This window comes from Lithobates pipiens, unplaced genomic scaffold (assembly GCF_037356315.1).
Source record: "Lithobates pipiens isolate NorthernLeopardFrog02 unplaced genomic scaffold, aLitPip1_a1.2 Scaffold_19, whole genome shotgun sequence".
In the NCBI taxonomy this organism is placed as follows: Eukaryota; Metazoa; Chordata; class Amphibia; order Anura; family Ranidae; genus Lithobates; species Lithobates pipiens.
Genome location: NW_027507764.1, coordinates 565231943 through 565251342, shown reverse-complemented (window position 1 = coordinate 565251342; position 19400 = coordinate 565231943). Strand labels below are relative to the sequence as shown.

General features: G+C 44.6%; 1 protein-coding gene across 1 annotated transcript in view; it reads right to left on the bottom strand.

Annotated features, from left to right (window-relative positions):
* Positions 1-19400, bottom strand: part of TG (thyroglobulin) — a 483762-nt gene that overhangs the window by 326943 nt on the left and 137419 nt on the right. Inside the window, exons 23-25 of the mRNA XM_077493367.1 lie at positions 14584-14703; positions 8658-8773; positions 2564-2672 (exon numbers count right to left, since the gene is read on the bottom strand). Coding sequence (XP_077349493.1) covers positions 2564-2672; positions 8658-8773; positions 14584-14703 — 345 coding nt within the window. The remainder of the gene's footprint in view (positions 1-2563; positions 2673-8657; positions 8774-14583; positions 14704-19400) is intronic.

The following is a 19400-nucleotide window of genomic DNA, read 5'->3' as shown; positions in this document are numbered from 1 at the left end:
ATACCTCATAGGACCCTTCTCCCGTAAACCTTTGTTCCGGGCCCGTTTTCCTGACAGACTCCATGGAAGCCTACGTGTGGGAAAAAAATAGCCATACACACCCGAGTGGGCAAAGTGCTGGACAAAAGAAAAAAGTTTTAATTGGCGCCCTCAACAATCAAGATACGTAAACCAAATTTAACAGAAGATAACGAGGCTGGCTCTACGCGGTAGTGCACCATGAACATGTTAATTGAAGACCATGAGGCTGCTTTGCAAAAAAACTTCTGGAGCCACGTGACGTGACGCCGCCCATGATGTAGACATGCTTCAGGTTGAGCAATCCATGCTGTGATAGATCTGGAAGAGGCAGGCATTCCCTTATTCTTCCCATGAAAAAGAAAGAACAGATGGTTGGATTGATGGAACAGAGCTGTAGCTTCTAGATACTGACTTTTTTGTGGGGTACCCCCTTAAAATCCATACCAGACACAAAGTGCCTGGTGTGCATTGTGGGGAGGGGGGGGGGGGGGACGCTACACATTTTTTTTGGTGATTCTTGATGCAGGATTTGCTACAGCAAAAATTATATTCACAAAGAAAAACATGTTTTGTGTTTTAATTACAGGCAAACTGCCAGCTTAAAAACAAAAAAAGCAAAAAAAATAACAGCACACAGACCCCTACAAAGGCCCTCTAAAGAACTCTGAAGGCCGTTAAGTTATTTTTAGGAACAAATGCTGGTCGTAACATGTCTGCAAAAAATGTAAAAATTGCCTGGATGCAAAGTGGTTAAACTGGAGATCCCCTTTGTGTAAATTTTTATTTATTAACAGTTTTTTCAACACAGACAGTACAAAACACATGTACATGTCTCAACTGGAGGTATCGAAATAGATACCAATTGGGAAGGTGGTTTTTATCTTTCAGTTGGTCAAACGTAAATAGCTTTGTCCCCATTCACTACAAGCTTCAATTGTTTGATGCCAACCCTGGCCCATATCACTGGATCAGGAATCGCACCAAAGTGCGAAAGTCTGGGATTGAACTAGAGGGGGGTGTCCTGTGACCAGCTCACCACTTCGTTTTTCATCAAGATCTGTGCCTTGTCCCACGCTGGCACAGTTGCTCGCATTGAGCCAGTGAAAGATGAAGAGGCTTGTGGGCCCCTGTATACTAAGTAGGATAAGCTCTCATACGAGCCCAGAAGGGCTGCCTCTAGTACCGTTGCCCAATCCCCGTCGTCCCTTGTCAACCAGCATTGAGCAATCACCATCTGCCCTGCTATAAAATATTTGAAAAGATCCGGTAACTGGAGATCCCCTTTAAGTAACTACGGTTCACATTACAGCTACACTATATTGTAAAAAGTATTGGGACACCCGCCTTTACACGCACATGAACTTTAATGGCATCCCAGTCTTAGTCCGTAGGGCTCAATATTGAGTTGGCCCACCCTATGCAGCTATAACAGCTTCAACTCTTCTGGGAAGGCCGTCCACAAGGTTTAGGAGTGTGTCTATGGGAATGTTTGACCATTCTTCCAGAAGTGTATTTGTGAGTTCAGGCACTGATGTGGGTGAGAAGGCCTGGCTCCCAGTCTCCACTCTTCTATCGGGTTGAGGTCAAGACTCTCTGCAGGCCAGTCAAGCTCCTCCACCCCAAATTCGCACATCCCAAAGGTGTTCTCTTGGGTTGAGAGCACTGGAGCGCAGACATGTTGGAACAGGAAGGGGCCATTCCTAAACTGTTCCCACAAAGTTGGAAGCATTAAATTGTCCAAAATGTCTTGGTATGCTGACGCCTTAAGAGTTCCCTTCACTGGAACCGAGGGGCCAAGCCCAACCCCTGTAAAACAGCCCCATACCATAACCCCCCCCCCCCCCCCCCCCTCCACCAAATGATTTGGACCAGTGTACAAAGCAAGGTCCATAAAGACATGAATGAACGAGTTTGGGGTGAAGGAATTTGACTGGCCTGCATAGAGTCCTGACTTCAACCTGATAGAACACCTTTGGGATAAATGAGAGCAGAAACTGTGAGCCAGGCCTTCTTGTCCACATTAGTGTCTGCCCTCACAAATGCTCTTCTGGAAGAATGGTCAAACATTCCCATAGACGCCCTCCTAAACCTAAACCTCCTAAACCTTGTGGACAGCCTTCTGAGAAGAGTTGAAGTTGTTATAGCTGCAAAGGGTTGGCCAACTCAATATTGAACCCTACGGACTAAGACTGGGATGCCATTAAAGTTCATGTAAGTGTAAAGGCAGGTGTCCCATTACCTTTGACAATATAGTGTATAATTAATATATGTATAATGTATATAATTAGTAAATAAATGCTGGTCTTAACATGTCTGCAAAAAATAAAAACATTGCCCCGGATGGAAAGTCGTTGAACTGGACATCCCCTTTAAGTAAGTACGGTTTACATGACAGCTTTGTGCCAGTTGAATCTCTGTCTAAAAAAGAACATTTTGGATGCTTCCTACTATTGGAGACTCAGTGCAGAGAATACTAGTATAATATCAGATTGAGGTGAACAGATGACGGCTTCCATAAGAAAGTTGCGAGAGTGATGCTGACCTTTCTTCCTGTACACGCTTATGTCTTCTATAGAGGACAGTCTGACTTTATGCTGGCAGCGGAGTTGCTCCATACTGGTGGCGGCAGAGTTCCCCAGAGCAGTCTGAACCTGAAAGACGTAGAGATATACACTGTGATTTGTCTACTTGTTTGCTGCACCATATTTTCACAACAGGGCTCCATTTACACTGGAATCAGGTGGCCCTGTCCCTTACCTAGATACCTCCCCATCCCTTACCTAGATACCTCCCCATCCCTTACCTAGATACCTCCCTGTCCCTTACCTAGATACCTCCCTGTGCCTTACCTAGATAAGAAATGTCAAACAGAGAAGCCTGCTATAGGAAGCCAGCCTTCGTGTCAGCGAGAGAGTCTTTTTAAATATTTTTTTCTGGTGCAGCCGGGCGGCATGATTGACGATGGAGTTATATCAGAGGACACTTTTTTTATTTTTTTAATACAGGATTTGTCAAAAACCATGTCTGTGTTTTTATTACTTTTGTATTCTTTTTTAGTGAATAGGTAGGGATATTATGTACCCAATATTCATTCACATGGGGAGACCAGGATCTGGGAGGCCCCCTTGTTAAAGGGAGCTTCCAGATTCCGATAAGCCCCCCCACCCCGCTGCAGACCCTCACAACCACCGGCCATGGTTGTGGGAATGAGGCCCTTGTCCCAATCAACATGGGGACAAAGTGCTTTGGTGTGACCTGCTGGGCTACAAGCTCTGATAAGGGTCTGTTTTGGATTATGCCTTTTTTTTTTTTTGGCATGGGGTTCCCCTTAAAATACATATCAGACCCGAAGGGCACGCCATTTTTTTTAACACTTTTCTATTGCCCAGGCAATGCCAGCATTCTTTTCATTGCATTCGTCTGTCAGTGGGGAAGCCCACTGACCGTTGATGACTTATGCCACATACACACAACGAGACTTTTGCCGCGTACACACGGGCGGACTGTATGGCCTACTTAGTCCGTCGAAACACATTTCAGCGGACAGTCCGCTCGTGTGTGGGCTTCAGCGGACTTTTTCAGCGTGCAGTCTGGCGGACTAAGTATTTCGGATTTTTCGAAATTCTGTCCGTCATACTTTGGTTTCAGCGGACAATCCGCTCGTCAGTAGGCTAGTTCGACAGACTAAGAATGGCGCATGCTCAGAAAGGATTTACACGGCGGAAGGGTGCATTGCTGTGTATTGGACTTCCTATTTCTAGTCCCGTCGTACGTGCTGTACACGTCATCGCGCAAGCTTTCGACGGACTGTTTGTGCATCCGTGTGTGGTCAAGTCCGTTCATTCGAAAGTATGACGGACTGTCCGTCGGATTGTATGACGGACTAAGTAGGCCATACAGTCCGCCCGTGTGTACGCGGCTTTTGACGGACTTGGACTGGCGGACTGGAATCTGTCGCACAACTCGTGTGTGGGCTCCAGCGGACCCTTTCTTCCCAAAAGTCCGGCAGACCTAGAAATAAAACTTGATTCAAATCTGTCCGAAGGTCTCGAGTCCGGTCTAAAAATCCGGTCGTCTGTGTGCCAGTCCAATGGACTAAAACTGATGCTAGGGCAGCTATTGGCTACTGGCTATGAACTTCCTTATTCTACGTCGTCATGTTCAAATCCGTCTGACTTTTGGAGTGATCGTGTGTGGCCAAGTCCGTTCGTTTGAAAGTCCGGCGGACCTCAGCTGCAAAGTCCGTCGGTTTGTCCGCCGGACCAAGTCCGTCGAACAGTCCGGTCATGTGTACGTGGCATAATAGTTATTTAGGACACACGCGGCCGGCTTCTCAACCCTCTGCTCAGGGCCGCTGATAGGCCAGTACATCTGGCCCTGCTGTACCGGGCCTGACCAGCAAGGGGGGCCCGGGCAACCTAAGGCCGCGTACACACGCGCGGACTGTTCGCCCAACCTTGTCCGCTGAACAGTGTTTGGGCGGACAGTCCGCTCGTGTGTGGGGCTTCAGCGGACAGTTTCAGCGGACAGTTGGCCGAACAAGGTCTTACGGAAATTCCGAAAAACTGTCCGCTGAAACAAGGTTTCAGCGGACTGTTCGCTCGTGTGTAGGCTTGTTCGGCCAACTAAGTCTCGCGCATGCTCAGAAAGGATTTCCACGTCGGAAGGTTGCATTGCAGTGTATAGGACGTCGTATTTTTCGTCCCGTCGTACGTGCCGTTCACGTCATCGCGCACGGTTTCAGCAAACTGTTCGTCCGTCGTGTGTGGCCATGTCCGTCCATGCTAAGTTTGAGCGGACTGTTCGCTCAAACTGTTGGACGGACAAAGTTGGGCCAACAGTCCGCGCGTGTGTACGCGGCCTAACTGCCAAAAATTGTATGTGTAAAAAAAAAAAAAAAGTTCCTCCACGATCATGGAACATCCAGCCATAATCCCCTCTACCTCCAGCACACCCGCTCCCCCCCAATCCACCCCCTCCACACCCATATCCCCCCCCCTCGTCCCCCCCCCCCCCCCCCCCCTTCGGCAGTTTTTTTTTTTTTTTCAGTATGTGTTCTACGCTATGTGTATGCGGCTGCCTGTAGTGGGGGGGACTCTTTCTTCTTTTTCGGGCGCAGAGGAATACAGCTTCTGCACCCGCTCCGCACATCGCACATCGCACAGCATTAACATAGAAAGGTTATGCTGCGGAGTGATATGCCCAATCCTCTCTCTCTCTACACATGACTAACCAGAAGCAGAGAGAGCAGGGGCCGGGCGATCGAGGTGAGATCTTATCTTGAAGTTGGGGACAAGGTGAGGTGTGTATTTTTGTCATACTTTTAATGATTACAATCCTTTATTTTAAAAATCGTAAGCAATTTTGTACCCCCCAGCAGTGCCATCCGCCCCCAGCAGTGCCATCCGCCCCCAGCAGTGCCATCTGCCCCAGTGCCATCCGCCCCAGTGCCATCTGCCCCAGTGCTACCTGCCCCAGTGCCATCCACCCCAGTGCTACCTGCCCCCAGTGCCATCCACCCCAGTGCCACCTGCCCCCAGTGCCACCTGTCGTCAGTGCGACGTGTCGTCAGTGCCACGTGTCATCAGTGCCACATAGTGCCATCTGTCATCAGTGCCACGTATCAGTGCCATTTGTCATCAGTGCCACCTGTCAGTGTCACGTGCCATCTGTTGTCAGTGTCACGTGTCTGGGGAGGGGCAATGGGTGGGGCCAGGGGTGGGGCTGGATGAGGGACTAGGGGCGGGGCCAGGGTGGAGCTGAAGGGGGCCCCGTCAGGTAGGCTGTACGGGGCCCCATGATTTCTATCAGCGGCCCTGCCTCTGCTTAATAACCAGCTATTCTTCACATAGAATTTGAATAGTTTTTCAACCAATCCAAATCCTAATCATTCTGAAAAGTTGGAATTCATTAGAAAACAAATAAACAAAACAAAATATAATGGATTTAAATGAAATTTGTTATTATTCATTACTATTGCATTCTGAGATTTGGATACATCCAAATCTCCAAATAACCAAACATTCATCCAAATTTGTGTTGAAGGCGACCATAATGCTGATGTGGCCCACAATAAAATTGAGTTTCACAACCCTGCTTGCTTAAAAGCTGAAGTTTAGGAATTACAAGTTTTTACAGCTTGGACCCATTAAAGTATATGCATGTCATGAGGGCCACCTTAATAGCATCATAGACCCTTGGGCAAGTAATGCACTGGGTCCCCTACCAGCCTTCCCCAATTTACGCACCTACTCTCAAGAATTAAAGTATAAATAGTTGATAGAATTAAACATATATCCATTAGTACTTTTAAAAAAAATCTATTTTAAGACCCCTTTCACACCACCCATTGCGTCAAAATAGCGGTGGATTTGAGGCGCATTTCGGGTGCTAGCGGGGCGCTTTTACCCCCCGCTAGCGGCCGCGAAAGGGTTAAAACCGCCGGCAATACGCCGCAATAGTATTACAGCGCTGCCCCATTGATTTCAATGGGGAGCAGCGGTGGAGGAGCGGTAAACACAACGCTCCAAAGAAGCTGCTGGCAGGACTTTTTTCTGACGTCCTGCCAGCGCACCGCTGTTGTGTGAAAGCGTGAAGCCCTTTCATACTACATACAATGACGCAGCTTCTTTAGGGCGGATTGCAGGCGCTATTTCTAACACTATAGCGCCTGCAAAATGCCCTGGTGTGAAAGGGGTCTTAAGAGGAAGTAAACCCTGATGGGTGTACTTCCTCTTTGATTCCCTGCAAAGGTAAAGCATAATGGACTACTATGCATCGCATAGTAGTCCATTATGTGTCACTTACCTGACACAGGAGCCAACGAAGTCACCGCTTTCCCCTGTAGTTCCGAGCGTCCATCTTCTTGGTGGATCTCGCTGCTCCGGCGCTGTGATTCGCCAGAGCAGCGATGACGTCACTCCTGCACATGCGCATGGGAGCCGACACTCGCAGCATATCACCGCGATCTGCGGCTTACCCAGTGCGCCTGCGCACCGCTGTCTACGGCGCATGCGCCGTAGACAGTGGTGGCTGTCTTCATGTAAATATCTAGATATTGTATATTGTAATATGTAGATATTTCTTGGACCTACAGGTAAGCCTTAATCTAGGCTTACCTGTAGGTCAAAGTGGTTTGTAAGGGTTTACAACCACTTTAAACAATGTGTCATAATTCAAAGACTAATCAATACAAAGGACACCACATAGGGAAGAAAGCAGAACAGTGGCGACTGGGGGGTTCTTCTTTTAGGGGAAGGAAAACAGACAATGCCCAACCCCCCGCAGCGTGGCACAGCACTAAAACAGCCCGCCGGGTGGTCCAGTACTTACCTGCGGGGCTGTGGTGTTCTCTTCTCCTCTCCTGGAGTGGGGGAAGTGGCCACCTTAGCTCCGGTGTCCGCTTCCTCAGCTTCCTCCACCATGTGTCTCTTCTTCCGCCAAAGCACTTGGCATTCAATTGGATTGCCTTGCGCTTTAGCCAATTGGGACACAGGTCTCACAGACCTGCTTGTGGCTCCAATCAGGTGCTTTAAAAAAACACCCACCCCACATAGGAATCCATGGTCCAGTGCCACTGATATGTAGATCAGGGGGCCGGACGCATGATAGGGGACGCGGCCTCTATGGATGGGCTGCCACTGAAGCAGAAGGACAGTGTGTGTGTGTGTGTGTGGGGGGGGGGGAGAGTCAGGAGGGCACAATACTGGGATCATGGGATCAGGAGAGCACAATACAGGTTCTGGAATACTTCCCGGGACACGGCCATCCCTGGACGGTTTAATAAAAAGCATGACTGTCCTGGCGAATCCGGGACAGTTGGCAAGTATAATGTAATGCAAGAACGTCACAGGGCTCCCATGCACCAGGTGTGCCCATGCATTAGGATGGCCCTGCATGCCATAGCACTGATATCCCCGTGGAAGCTGGAAATCGATGTATTAGGCTCTATTACTACAGTGTTCTCCACTAAAATCCAGGTCCCATGCTGATCGTTTATCCTACTGCATTCTGAACACAGGAGGCTGCTTGGTTGACAATTGTACTATTCATGGAACACTTTGCATCTTCTCAAAAAATGCAAAACATTCTCTGATTGGATAAGGTGGATGGGTATTGCAGTGGAGTCATGCTTTCCATCTAGTGGTTAGCAGTTACGCCTTACAGCACTGGGTTCCTCATTTTGGATCTTGGCCAGGACACTATTTGCGTGGAGTTTGCATGTTCTTCCTGTGTGGGTTCCCTCCTTGTTTCCTCTCACACTTCAAAAACATGGTGATAGGTTAATTGGCTTCTGTCTATATTGGCCTTAGTATGAGGATGTATGCATGTGAGATAGGGACCTTAGATTGTAAGCTCCTTGGAACTGACATGATTGTACCACATGTAAAGTGCTTAAATTTTTGGTGCTATATAAATGCCTGAAATAAATCATTTTTTAAAAATGGGTTGCCGCAAACTAGGAGACAAAGCTGATATTGAATTTCCACATAACTACAGTCCCGAGTATATATGTAGAATTTACAACTCCGAAATACAGCAAAACCTTCATCACTGATAGAACCCAGTACAGCATCTACCTCCCTAAGAAATCCCCTTTACAGCCTTTTTACTAGAATTGATAACAATGATAATACCTGATTACTGGTGGAACAGATGATATTTGAACCTTCTCCGTTATACTGCTCACAGGTCACCCCCGTGCCATTCCCAGATACCGTAACATAGTCACATGATTCATCTTTTGCGCAATCTGAAATAATAAAAGTTTCCAAAATGCAGTAGGTAAGTATAATCAGTAGTGTATTTAGGTTTTGTGCTACCCTAGGCCCGACTAAATTCTTGCACCTCCTAATTTAAATATGACCCACCTCTTCCTGTCAAGGACATGCCCATTGCTGTTTAAGACCCGCCCTGAAATTTTCGAGTGGGGACACTAGTTCTGAGGGCCTGGGGTGGGGGGCAATGGATTTCCTTAATTTGCATAGATTTCCTCTAACTTCCTGTTTAGCTATGGGGCAGGAAGTGAAGGAAAATCTCTGCAATGGGACAGGGATGGTAAAAAATAAAATGGCAGGGGCTATAACCATCCCTTATTCTATCCAAAATGAAAAAAAAAGTGTTGCCTATAGTTCTAGCTTAAGCACACATTTCTGATAATTTTATGGAGAGGACTAAGAAATAATCATGCCAATGGTGCAGCAGGAATCATACAGAACAGTGAGGAAGTTTTGTGGTTCAGGATGATAGGACAGTCAAAATTAGAAGCGGAGACCCCCCCCCACAGTTGCAGAATGTCAGCCGCCCACATACCGGAAGCAGTGCAGATGCTTTATGGGGGCGCTAGACTAATCTGCCTCTCAGCCCAGTCTGCCCCACAAGACTGGCGCTACAAAAACAGTGTAGGGCAAGCCAGTGGGGACTCTGTCCATGCTGCCCCCCTGCAAAGTGCTACCCTTATCGGCCTAGGCCAGGATACAGCGTTGGGTATAATGCACTTAGATCATTTGAGCTGGTGTACAACTTATTTCCTCCTTAAAATCTCCAGATTCCTTTTTTTCTGCTGCTGTGATCTGGCTTCCTGTTAGAGGGTAGCTACATCCATTTTCCATGGTCCTCCTGCATGTAGGAATGTAGCCACCCTTTCTTGCCCGCTACTGAGATTGACTATGGGATCTGTAGTGTGCATAGAGCAGTGTACATGACCACAACTAACGTGCACTACTCGTTCCAAACAAGCGAAAGAGAGGAGAGGTTCAGGAGCTCACAAAAGACGCTACAAGGAGGTAAAAAAAAAACAGTAAGGCTTCATGTACACTAGGCTACACTGGCAGCTCCTAAACTTGAGTTTTGGAGCTTTTGGTGTTTTGTTGCCAAAGCTCCTAAACTGAACTCCATGTACACATAGGCTATCAGCAGAGTTTAGGAGCTGCCGCGTTTAGGTAAGCTTCAGCCTCCCTCTCCTGAACACGGAAATATTGCATTCAGGATAGGAACATTTTGACTGCCGGCTGGGTGAAAACGCAAAAAACGCACTGCGTTTATGACGAGATTTTGCCACGTTTTGCATTTTCCCGCAGCCGCGTTAAATGTAGGCTAGTGTGCATGCAGTCTAAGATCTATGCACATTGCAGCTCAAAGAAGATGCTCCGACAGACATTTGAGCTTTTTTGGCCTTTTATTTTTCTCTGCCTGGAAACTCCCCTCCATGTTAGCCAATGTGTCCATGCACACTTTTCAGGGGTTTACAGGCATATGAGCTTACAGGCATAAAAAAAACCCAAAGGGTATGTATATACCCTATGTAATAATCAATAATTAACCCCTAACCGTAACCCCTTACAAAAATAAAATAATAGTAATAATAAAATAATAAAAATTCGCCAAAAACACGTAACCAATTAGAGACACAAAAAAAAGCTCCAGAACTTTTTTGAGCTTTAGGCATTTGGCTTCAGGCGACTTGGAGTAGAGATGGGAACTCCATATAGAATAATTGATTTTTTTCACCTCCAGTGTTTTGGAGCTTCGAGCTTCAATCTACAAACTGCTCAGGTGTAAATGGGGCCTTAAAAAGAATGTCATTCAAAATAGACGACAGGGCCATTAAGTACTGGATGTGTATTGATTATTTTTTGGAGAATAAGGATATCATTTAGTGTCACTTTAAGTTTAATGGCTTAATGCTCTATGTACACTACAAATCCCATAGTCCCTAGTTCATCTTGGGAGCGAGCAAGAGATGGGGGCTACATTCCTTCTCCATGGTCCCAGTGTATGTAGGAATGTATATAGTGAGAAAACTGCGCTTGGTGTACACAAGGTATTGATGAATTAACGTATTGATAAATTATAGTGAATTAAATAAAATCAACAGCAGCACTCACAAAATTGTGCATAGCAATGTAACCAAAAATATAAGTACTGTATAACGTGTTGCGCTGTCACAAAATGGTGCATTAATCTTCACAAATGAACACGTGTTAAAAGAAAAAAAGTCCAAGAAAGGGGGTAAAATTATGTGTCCAAGATCAAATAAAGTCCATACAGTGAAGAATAAAAAGTGTCCTCCAGTTCTTAATAGGTGCAACACCCACTGCTCCCCATAGATAAACACAGGGCAAATGTATCCTCTTAAGAGATCATTAGACCTATCAAGTCTTTCCTGGCCCACCTCACGTCTGCACATAATGGGTTAACACCTCCTCTGGAGCCCCCCCGGACCACCTGTTCCTACCTAAATAAAAGACACCCCCTCCCCCAACTAAAGTCTTATTTTTTGTGGTCATGCTCCAGACCACCTGTTGACTGCAGTTGGTACGTACTTTGGTTGCTGCAAGTATATCCCCCCTGTCAAACCTACCCCTCCATGTTCAGCCTCTCATGGAGTTGGAAGACTCTGAATGTTGGATGGTAAATCCTCCTAAAAACTGTGTGCCCTGTGTGCCAGACTGCGGGCAAAATAATGCTTAAACAGCAATGACATTTTACAGGTGTGGTATTATAAAGACTCTGGATTGTTATCATTGCCTCTTCCTTGAAGTTTTTTTCCTGTCTTTTATATGCAGCAAAAGCTTTCTCTCCTGTGTTCCCTACTCTAGACAATATCCTGGATATTTTACAGTCAGCGCTAGAGATTGGTCTGGCATACAACTCCATCTAAGGTATAGATCTCTACCTAATCTTTCATAGGCTGCAGATGGGTGAAAAAGCCAATAACCAGATGCTTCTTGCAGGCGACAATTTATATATGACCTTGAAGGAGATCCTTGTTGTGGGACTTAGGCTTGGGTCTGAGAGCACCCTTTGCTTCAATGGTTTAATTTCAATTGAAGTACCTCAAGGTAAAACTAGTTCTTCTGACGGCAACTACTTCAGACAGAAGGAGGTTTAAGATTGCAACACTTTCCTGCAAGGGCCCTTTTGTGTCTTTTCTTTTCTGTACCATAAATAAGGATACTACGTCTATCTCCAAAGTTCAATTTTAAAGTAGTAGCCAGTTTCCAGCAAAACTGAGAAGTAGTCCCTCTGAGTTTTCACACGAGAGTGCATAGCAGGAAGACTTCAGTTCCTTACACATGGTCAAGTTACTAATGGTCTTTTCATTTAGCCATCAGGTCCTCAAGAGTCATCCACTGTTGGGTTACCCGAGTAGTTACATTGGCATGCAGGAAGTAGGCCTTTCTGCTCTGAAACAGTTGCAAACTTATTTGAATAGAGGAGTGACAGCCTTTGGGACAGTTGTGCCAGGATTGCTTGGAAGATGTATGTAAGATGGCTAGCTTGAAGTTCTTGTGTGGCCTTCATTCAACCTTACAAACTAGATGTGTGGTCAGCAAGTTTGGGACAAAAGAGAGCAAATACATTTTTGGGCTTTAGCTTCTTTTCTTTGATTGTTAGTGTCTCTTTTAATTTGTTCTCTCCCACCCATTTATTCAGCTATAGTATATCCCGTTGTTTGCTGATGTAAGGAGGACCAGGAAGATGGAAAAATGTTATCAAATACTTGCTGTAATTTTTCTTTCCTGGCCCATCCTCAAGTCAGCACAGGACTCCCTCCCTAGTGGCCTGTCGCAGGCTAGGTTATCAAAACACTTTAGTTGGGGGATGGGGTTGTCTTTTATTTAGCTAGGAACAGGAGGTCCCATGGGGGCTCCAGAGGAGGTGTTAACCCGTTGTGTGCTGATGAGAGGATGGGTCAGGAAAGGAAAATTACAGTAAGTATTTGATGTTCTATTATATGCGCATCAGTAAGTAATCATTCCGCACTTTAGGGTCTGAGGTTTCTTAAGGATTCATTTATACAGTGACTTCCATTATTGGCATCCATTGAGTGGCTGAAAAGGAGAGGCGGCTTATACCTAAAGTGAGGGGGGAATACTCACTGATGTGCATATAGACCTTAATAGGTCTAATGATCTGGTAAGAGGATACATTTGCCCTGTCTTTTCCTATGGGCAGCACTGGGTGTTGCATCTATTAAGAACCGGAGGACACTTTTTATTCTTCACTATATGGACTTTATTTGATTTTGGACACATAATTTTACCCCCCTTTTTGGACTTATTTCATTTAACACATATTAATTTGTGAAGATCAATGCACCATTTTGTGACAGTTCAACTGTCAGGGCTGGGCTCAGCCCTTCCTTCTCTGAGCTTGCTGCTCAGCTGTTGGCTAATTGCCAGCTCCTATCTCTCCACAGTTACTCAGCTGTTGATGATATCCTGCTCGTAAAAGTCCTGCCTACTTAAGCCGTCCAGTCCAGAGGAGCTCTGCCTTCGCCCTGGTCAACATCACAGAAACTTAGACGCTCTCCTGCGATCCTGTTCAAAACTTGCTTTGCTGACATCCCTTCTGGCTCCAGATCCTGCTTGCTGTTCCACTTCATTGATCCCTGACTTCTGGCTTGGCTGACTATCCTTTCCAGTTATTGAACTTTGGCTATGTTTTGACTTTGTTCGATTTACTTTTATTATTAAACAAGTGTGATTTAACTGTACTTCTATCTCGGCTTGATTTCATGGTTTCTGACAGCAATATGTAGGAATGTAGCCATCCTCTAACAGGAAGTCAGATCACAGCAGAAAAAAAAGGGATTTGGAGATTTAGAGGAGGCTGAGAGCAACAGAAGGGAACTTTTCTGAGTCATAAGTACATATTAGTATAGATTTATTTTAAACTGTGTTACTTTAAGTTCAGGAGTTAGAGTCACACTTGTGTTTATGTGTTACAGTGAGATAGCGTGACTATTTGTTTTACCAGTGTGATACATTCATTTTCTGGGTGTGATAGGTGTGAAAAATTGTTTTTTGGGTTTGATACATTTCTAACAAAAGTATATACACAAAAAAAAAAAAAAAAAAAAAAAAGAAATGGGGATTTTTTTGGTGCTTCGAAAGAAAAGGAAAAAAAAAAAGAAAAGAAAGAAAGAAAAAATCACACTTCTTTCTCTTGTGTATGTATAAGTGTGAGGAAAGTAGTGCATAGTATATCCATATCAAATATATAACACATGCAAAGCCAAAAATGTACGTGTCAAAATATATGTAGCCAAAAACAGACACAGCAACTTTCATAATCTGATCCAATATAGAAGCAATGCATTTAAGGGTGTGGCAGAGCCTTGACTCTGAAACTAAAAGTGAACTCTTTGGGTTTGACAGGTACCCTGGGCACAAATGTTATAAGCTGGTGCCTTCCCATCTACGATTCCTGCCTTTTTTTTTTTTTCATCCAATTTCTTTCCAGTGGTTTCAAAAAATGTACACAAGCAATTTACTAAAGAACTGGCTGGTCTAGATTCTATATCTTATTTTTGTATTTCAGCTATACTTTTTCAAAAATGTTTTTTGAAAGCTGAGATAAAGTATATCGTTAGGCGGATCTGAATGGAATACCACCACCAAAAAGGGACTTTACTCCCATGGAAAATCAGGAACATTTCCAGGGATAAAAAATACTTATATGTATATATATATATATATTACATACAGTATATATTCCTGAGATTGTCCCTAGAAATAAGAAACTGCATTACATTTCATATGTACTAAGACTTACCATCAATACATTCCAAAAAGGTCTTCCGAAGTTTCTTAACTGATGTGGACTGTGCAATCCCCAGATTTTTATCATCAACAATTAGTCCATCTTCTGGGACCAAGTCAAACTTTTGTAGCACTGGAATAACAATGGGCATTTATGGCATTTATGTCATTTAATGGGATGTTCTACAACATGTACTGAAAAGCAATATCTCAGTAATTGGTGGAGTCTGCCGGGGTGAGGCAACCCCAAGATTGTTTAGGCCTTTTGAGTTAGATCTCATAGAGTCGACTGTGGAATTTCAAATTTCCTGCTGCTCTAGGGTTGTTACCTAACAACTTCCAGTGTTGTACTTTCCATGATATCAGATAAATTGAAATCCAACAAGAGAAGACATACTTCCCTCCATAATAAATGTAACAGGTGTGCACACACCTAGGAACGTATACACCACCAGAGTGTATGAAAGATACACTATATTGTTAAAAGTATTGGGATGCCTGCTTTTGTACACACATGATCTTTACTGTTATCTCAGTCTTAGTCCATAGGGTTCAAAATTGAGTTGGCCCACCCATTGCAGCTATATAACAGCTTCAACTCTTCTGGGAAGGCTGTCCACATGGTTTAGGAGTGTGTCTATGGAAATGTTTGACAATTCTTCCAGAAGCGCATTTGTGAGGTCAGGCTCTGATGTTGGACAAGACGGCCTGGCTCGCAGTTTCCACTCTAATTCATCCCACAGGTATTCTTTCGGGTTGAAGTCAGGACTCTGTGCAGGCCAGTCAAGTTCCTCCTCCCCAAACTTGCTCATCCATGTCTTTATGGACCTTGCTTTGTGCAGTGGTGCGCAGTCATGTTGGAAACGGAAGGGGCCATCCCCAAAGGTGGGAGCATGAAATTGTCCAACAAATGTCTTGGTATGCTGACGCCCTAAGAGTTCCCTTCACTGGAACTAAGGGGCCAAGACCAACCCCTGAAAATAAACCCCACACCATAATCCCCCTCCACCAAATGATGTGGAGGGATGACCCAATACTTTTGGCAATATAGTGTGGATGAACGAGTTTGGGGTGGAAGAACTTGACTGGCCTTCAGAGTCCTGATCTCAACCCCATAGAACACCTTTTGTATGAATTAGAGCGGAGACTGCGAGCCAGGCCTTCTTGTCCACATCAGTGCCTGACCTCAAAATTTGCGCTTCTGGAAGAATGGTCCAACATTCCCATAGCATGTAGACAGCCTAAAGCATGTAGACAGCCTTCCCAGAGAAGTTGAAGCTGTTATAGCTGCAAAGGGTGGGCCAACTCAATATTGAACCCTACGGACTAAGACTGGGATGCCATTAAAGTTCATGTGCGTGTAAAGGCAGGTGTCCCAATACATTTCACAATAATGTTTATCTGAGAGACAGAAATTGTTAGTTTATCAAGGAACCCTCAAGCAGCTTCTAGAGCATCCATTCTAAACCAGTGTTCCTCCAGAAGTCACTAGTGGTTACTTGAGCTGTTGCTGACTGACTGTTCATTTGGTGGTGCCTGAATAATTCTTGGTCCAAAACCATTTAGCAGAGCCAGCGACATCAATCATTTTTTAAGGTGTCTGTAAGAGTGACATTCTTCCCATTAATCTTCAAATTAATTCATTTTAGCAGAGGTTATTTTGAGGGTTCCTCTGGGGAAAAAAAGGTTGAGAAAGGATGCTCTAGAGCAGTGGTTCTTAACCTGGGGTCCAAGGACCCCTAAGTGGTCCATGGTAGACATGTGCATGATGAAAAAAATGTGTTTTGTTTTGATTTGTTAATCTAGTTATTTTGTTTAGTTCAATTAGTTTGATTAGTTTAATTCGTATGTGAAATTCGTATTCCGAATTTTCAAATGTTCTTCAAATTTTCGTATTTTCTATTCTAAATGTTCAAATCGATAAATTTTCTAATCGGTCGAAACGAACATGTTATATTCTTTTCCATTTGAATGCAGCAAAGTGAACAAACAAAAGAAAAACCTTCATCAAATGATTACAATGACTCTTTAAGTCACCTTTGGCTTAACAAAAACAGCATTATTTCGAAATATAAATATACACCAATAACACACACAGTCTTTGATTTCAGCATTATGTATAGTTAGAATTCTACTGGAGTTCAATGTAAAATTTGATTCGAATTTCAGTCTGAATTTCCGAAATTCGGACAAATTTCATTACGTTATTCGGAGCATTCGGTAAAGTTTGTTTATATTGTATTTTGGGTATTCGGCTATATCTGAATCTCAGAATAACAAAAAATTTGTTTGAATATTAATTCGGAACGAAATGAAGCACACGTGTCTAGTCTATGGATGGGTTTTGGGGATCCAAGAGAGTCAGATAAAAAAAAACCTTTACATTCACTATACAGCCCTCCCCATGTTTCAATCAATGGTTTCCCATTGAAAGAAATGAAAGAAAACACACCCTGCCACTGGCTATCATTGTTGACCCATGTTTACCATTTAAATTTGTGTCATCAATCTCTGCATAACTGCCATCTTGTGCCACTCCATAATAGCAGATGCGAATTCTCATTTTCTAGTAACGTAAGCAAATGATTCCGGACGGCTGCACTTCCAAAAATCCTTTTATTGAAGCTTCATATGATAAGTGGTTAACAGTTGGAGCAGGGGACTAAAAAGTAGACGCATTTTGCACGAATGATAGCTCTTAGCCCTTGTACACACGGTCGGACATTCTGCCAACCAAATCCGTCGGATTTTGTCCGAAACTGTTGCATACACACGGTCGGACTAAGTTGTCGAAAAATCCGATCATTCAGAACGTGATGACGTAATTTCGTTACGATGGGACTACATTCAGGCTAGTAGCCAATAGCTTTGATGTAGGAATTTGATCTGAGCATGCGTGGCACTTGGTCCGATCAAAATTCTCTACACATGATCGGAGTATGTCCGATCGAACCAGTTGGTCGGAAAATATTTCCAACAAGTTGGAAAATTGGGTCTGACGGATATTCCGACGGAATCAGTCCGATACATACCACACACAGTCGGATTATCCGGCAACACGGTCTGATAGGACACATTCCGACGGATTCTCTGACCGTGTGTATGGGGGCTTAATCATTACCTATTACTCCCACTGATGTGAGGCACTCTTCCTCCCACTACCAATGATGGGGAATAACTTCTTCCTGACACCAAGGATAAGACACTATTCCTCCCACTGGTACCAATGATGGGACACTACTCCTTCCACTGGCACCAATGATGAGGTATTATTCCTTCCACCGACACCAATGATGGGGCACTCTTCCATCTACTGATACCAAAGATGGGTCACTATTCCTTCCACTGACACCAATGATGGGGTATTATTCCTTCCACCAACACCAATGATGGGGCACTATTCCATCCACTGATACCAAAGACGGGGCACTATTCCTCCCACTGATACCAAAGCTGGGGAACTATTCCTCCCACTGATACCAAAGATGGGTCACTATTCCTTCCACTGACACCAATGATGGAGTACTATTTATTCCATTGGCACCAATGATGGGGCACTATTCATTCCGCTGGCACAATGATGGGGCACTCTTCTTTGCACTGACACCAATGATGGGGCACTATTCCTCCCACTGATACTAATGGTGGGGCATGATTCCTCCCACTGGCAACAAAAATGGGGCACTATTCCTCTTCCTACTGACCACATGTGCTAAGTAATTTTTTTTAAAGTAGACACAACCTGGTGCACAACATATGGAAAATTGCACCGCAGAGTCAGGAAAAGTGTGCGTATATAGTCCTAGGTGGTTAGGTTTCAAAATCTAGGAGAAAAGTCATAAATGAAAGATTAAAAAGTAATTTTTAGGTGGCAGCCATCCCTGAAGTTTGTCCAAGACTGTAAAAAACGACAGAAAAGGAGGAGAGGAGCACCTAAGTGTAGTATTAGGAAAGAGCAATGTCTAAGGAATAGCCACAAGCAAGCGGGTCGGTGAGAATTACATCATTTACCCCCCCCCCCCCCCCTCTCCATCCTGTGGAGTCCAAAGCTGTCTTCCTCAAAGCTGAGTCTTTGGCTCTCCGATGAGACATGTCCAAGGAGGCTGCAGGACCGGTCCCACAGCGCTGCTCTGCCTTGTGCATATGCAGTGGGGAGCCGGTGTTCTGGCATATTTGGTCCAGCCATCATATAGCGTCCGCAGAAGAAGCTTCGTAAAATTTCCGAAGCTGAACGGCGCCTGCGCCGTGAGTGGAGGTGGTAGCCCCACCATCCAAGCGGACATAGGGTTGTGAATTTTAGAGGGCCCCACGCTTCGGGCTCGGCCTCGCTGCGCTCGGCTCTTTTTTATTCCTACTCTATGTCCACTTGGATGGTGGGGCTAGAACCTGGACTCAGTGCACAGGCGCGGTTCATCCTCGGCAATTTTTGGAATCTGTGTTGCTGTGTACTGCACATGCGCAGTACACAGCGGACGCTATCTGATGGGGGACCCTATATGATAAGACACCGGCTGTGAAACTTTAGGAAGCTCCCTTGTCTAACATAGCAGCACCGGAGAGCCAATGCCTGATAAAGACTCGGCTCTGAGGAAGAGACGCACGGGACTCCATGGGCTGATAAGTGTATTCTGATATTTCCTAAATGTCAGAAGCTACAGGATTTGTTGCTGGTGACATTTAATCTTTTAAAAAACAAGTCATGTTTCTCTTAAATTGTTACAAGTTGGATCTCTGATGGTTAACCTCTTTTTTTAGTTGAATCACTACTATTATACGTGATGTTTTCTGAGCTCTTGTATCTGTCAATCTGATTCACACGTGGGATTTCTA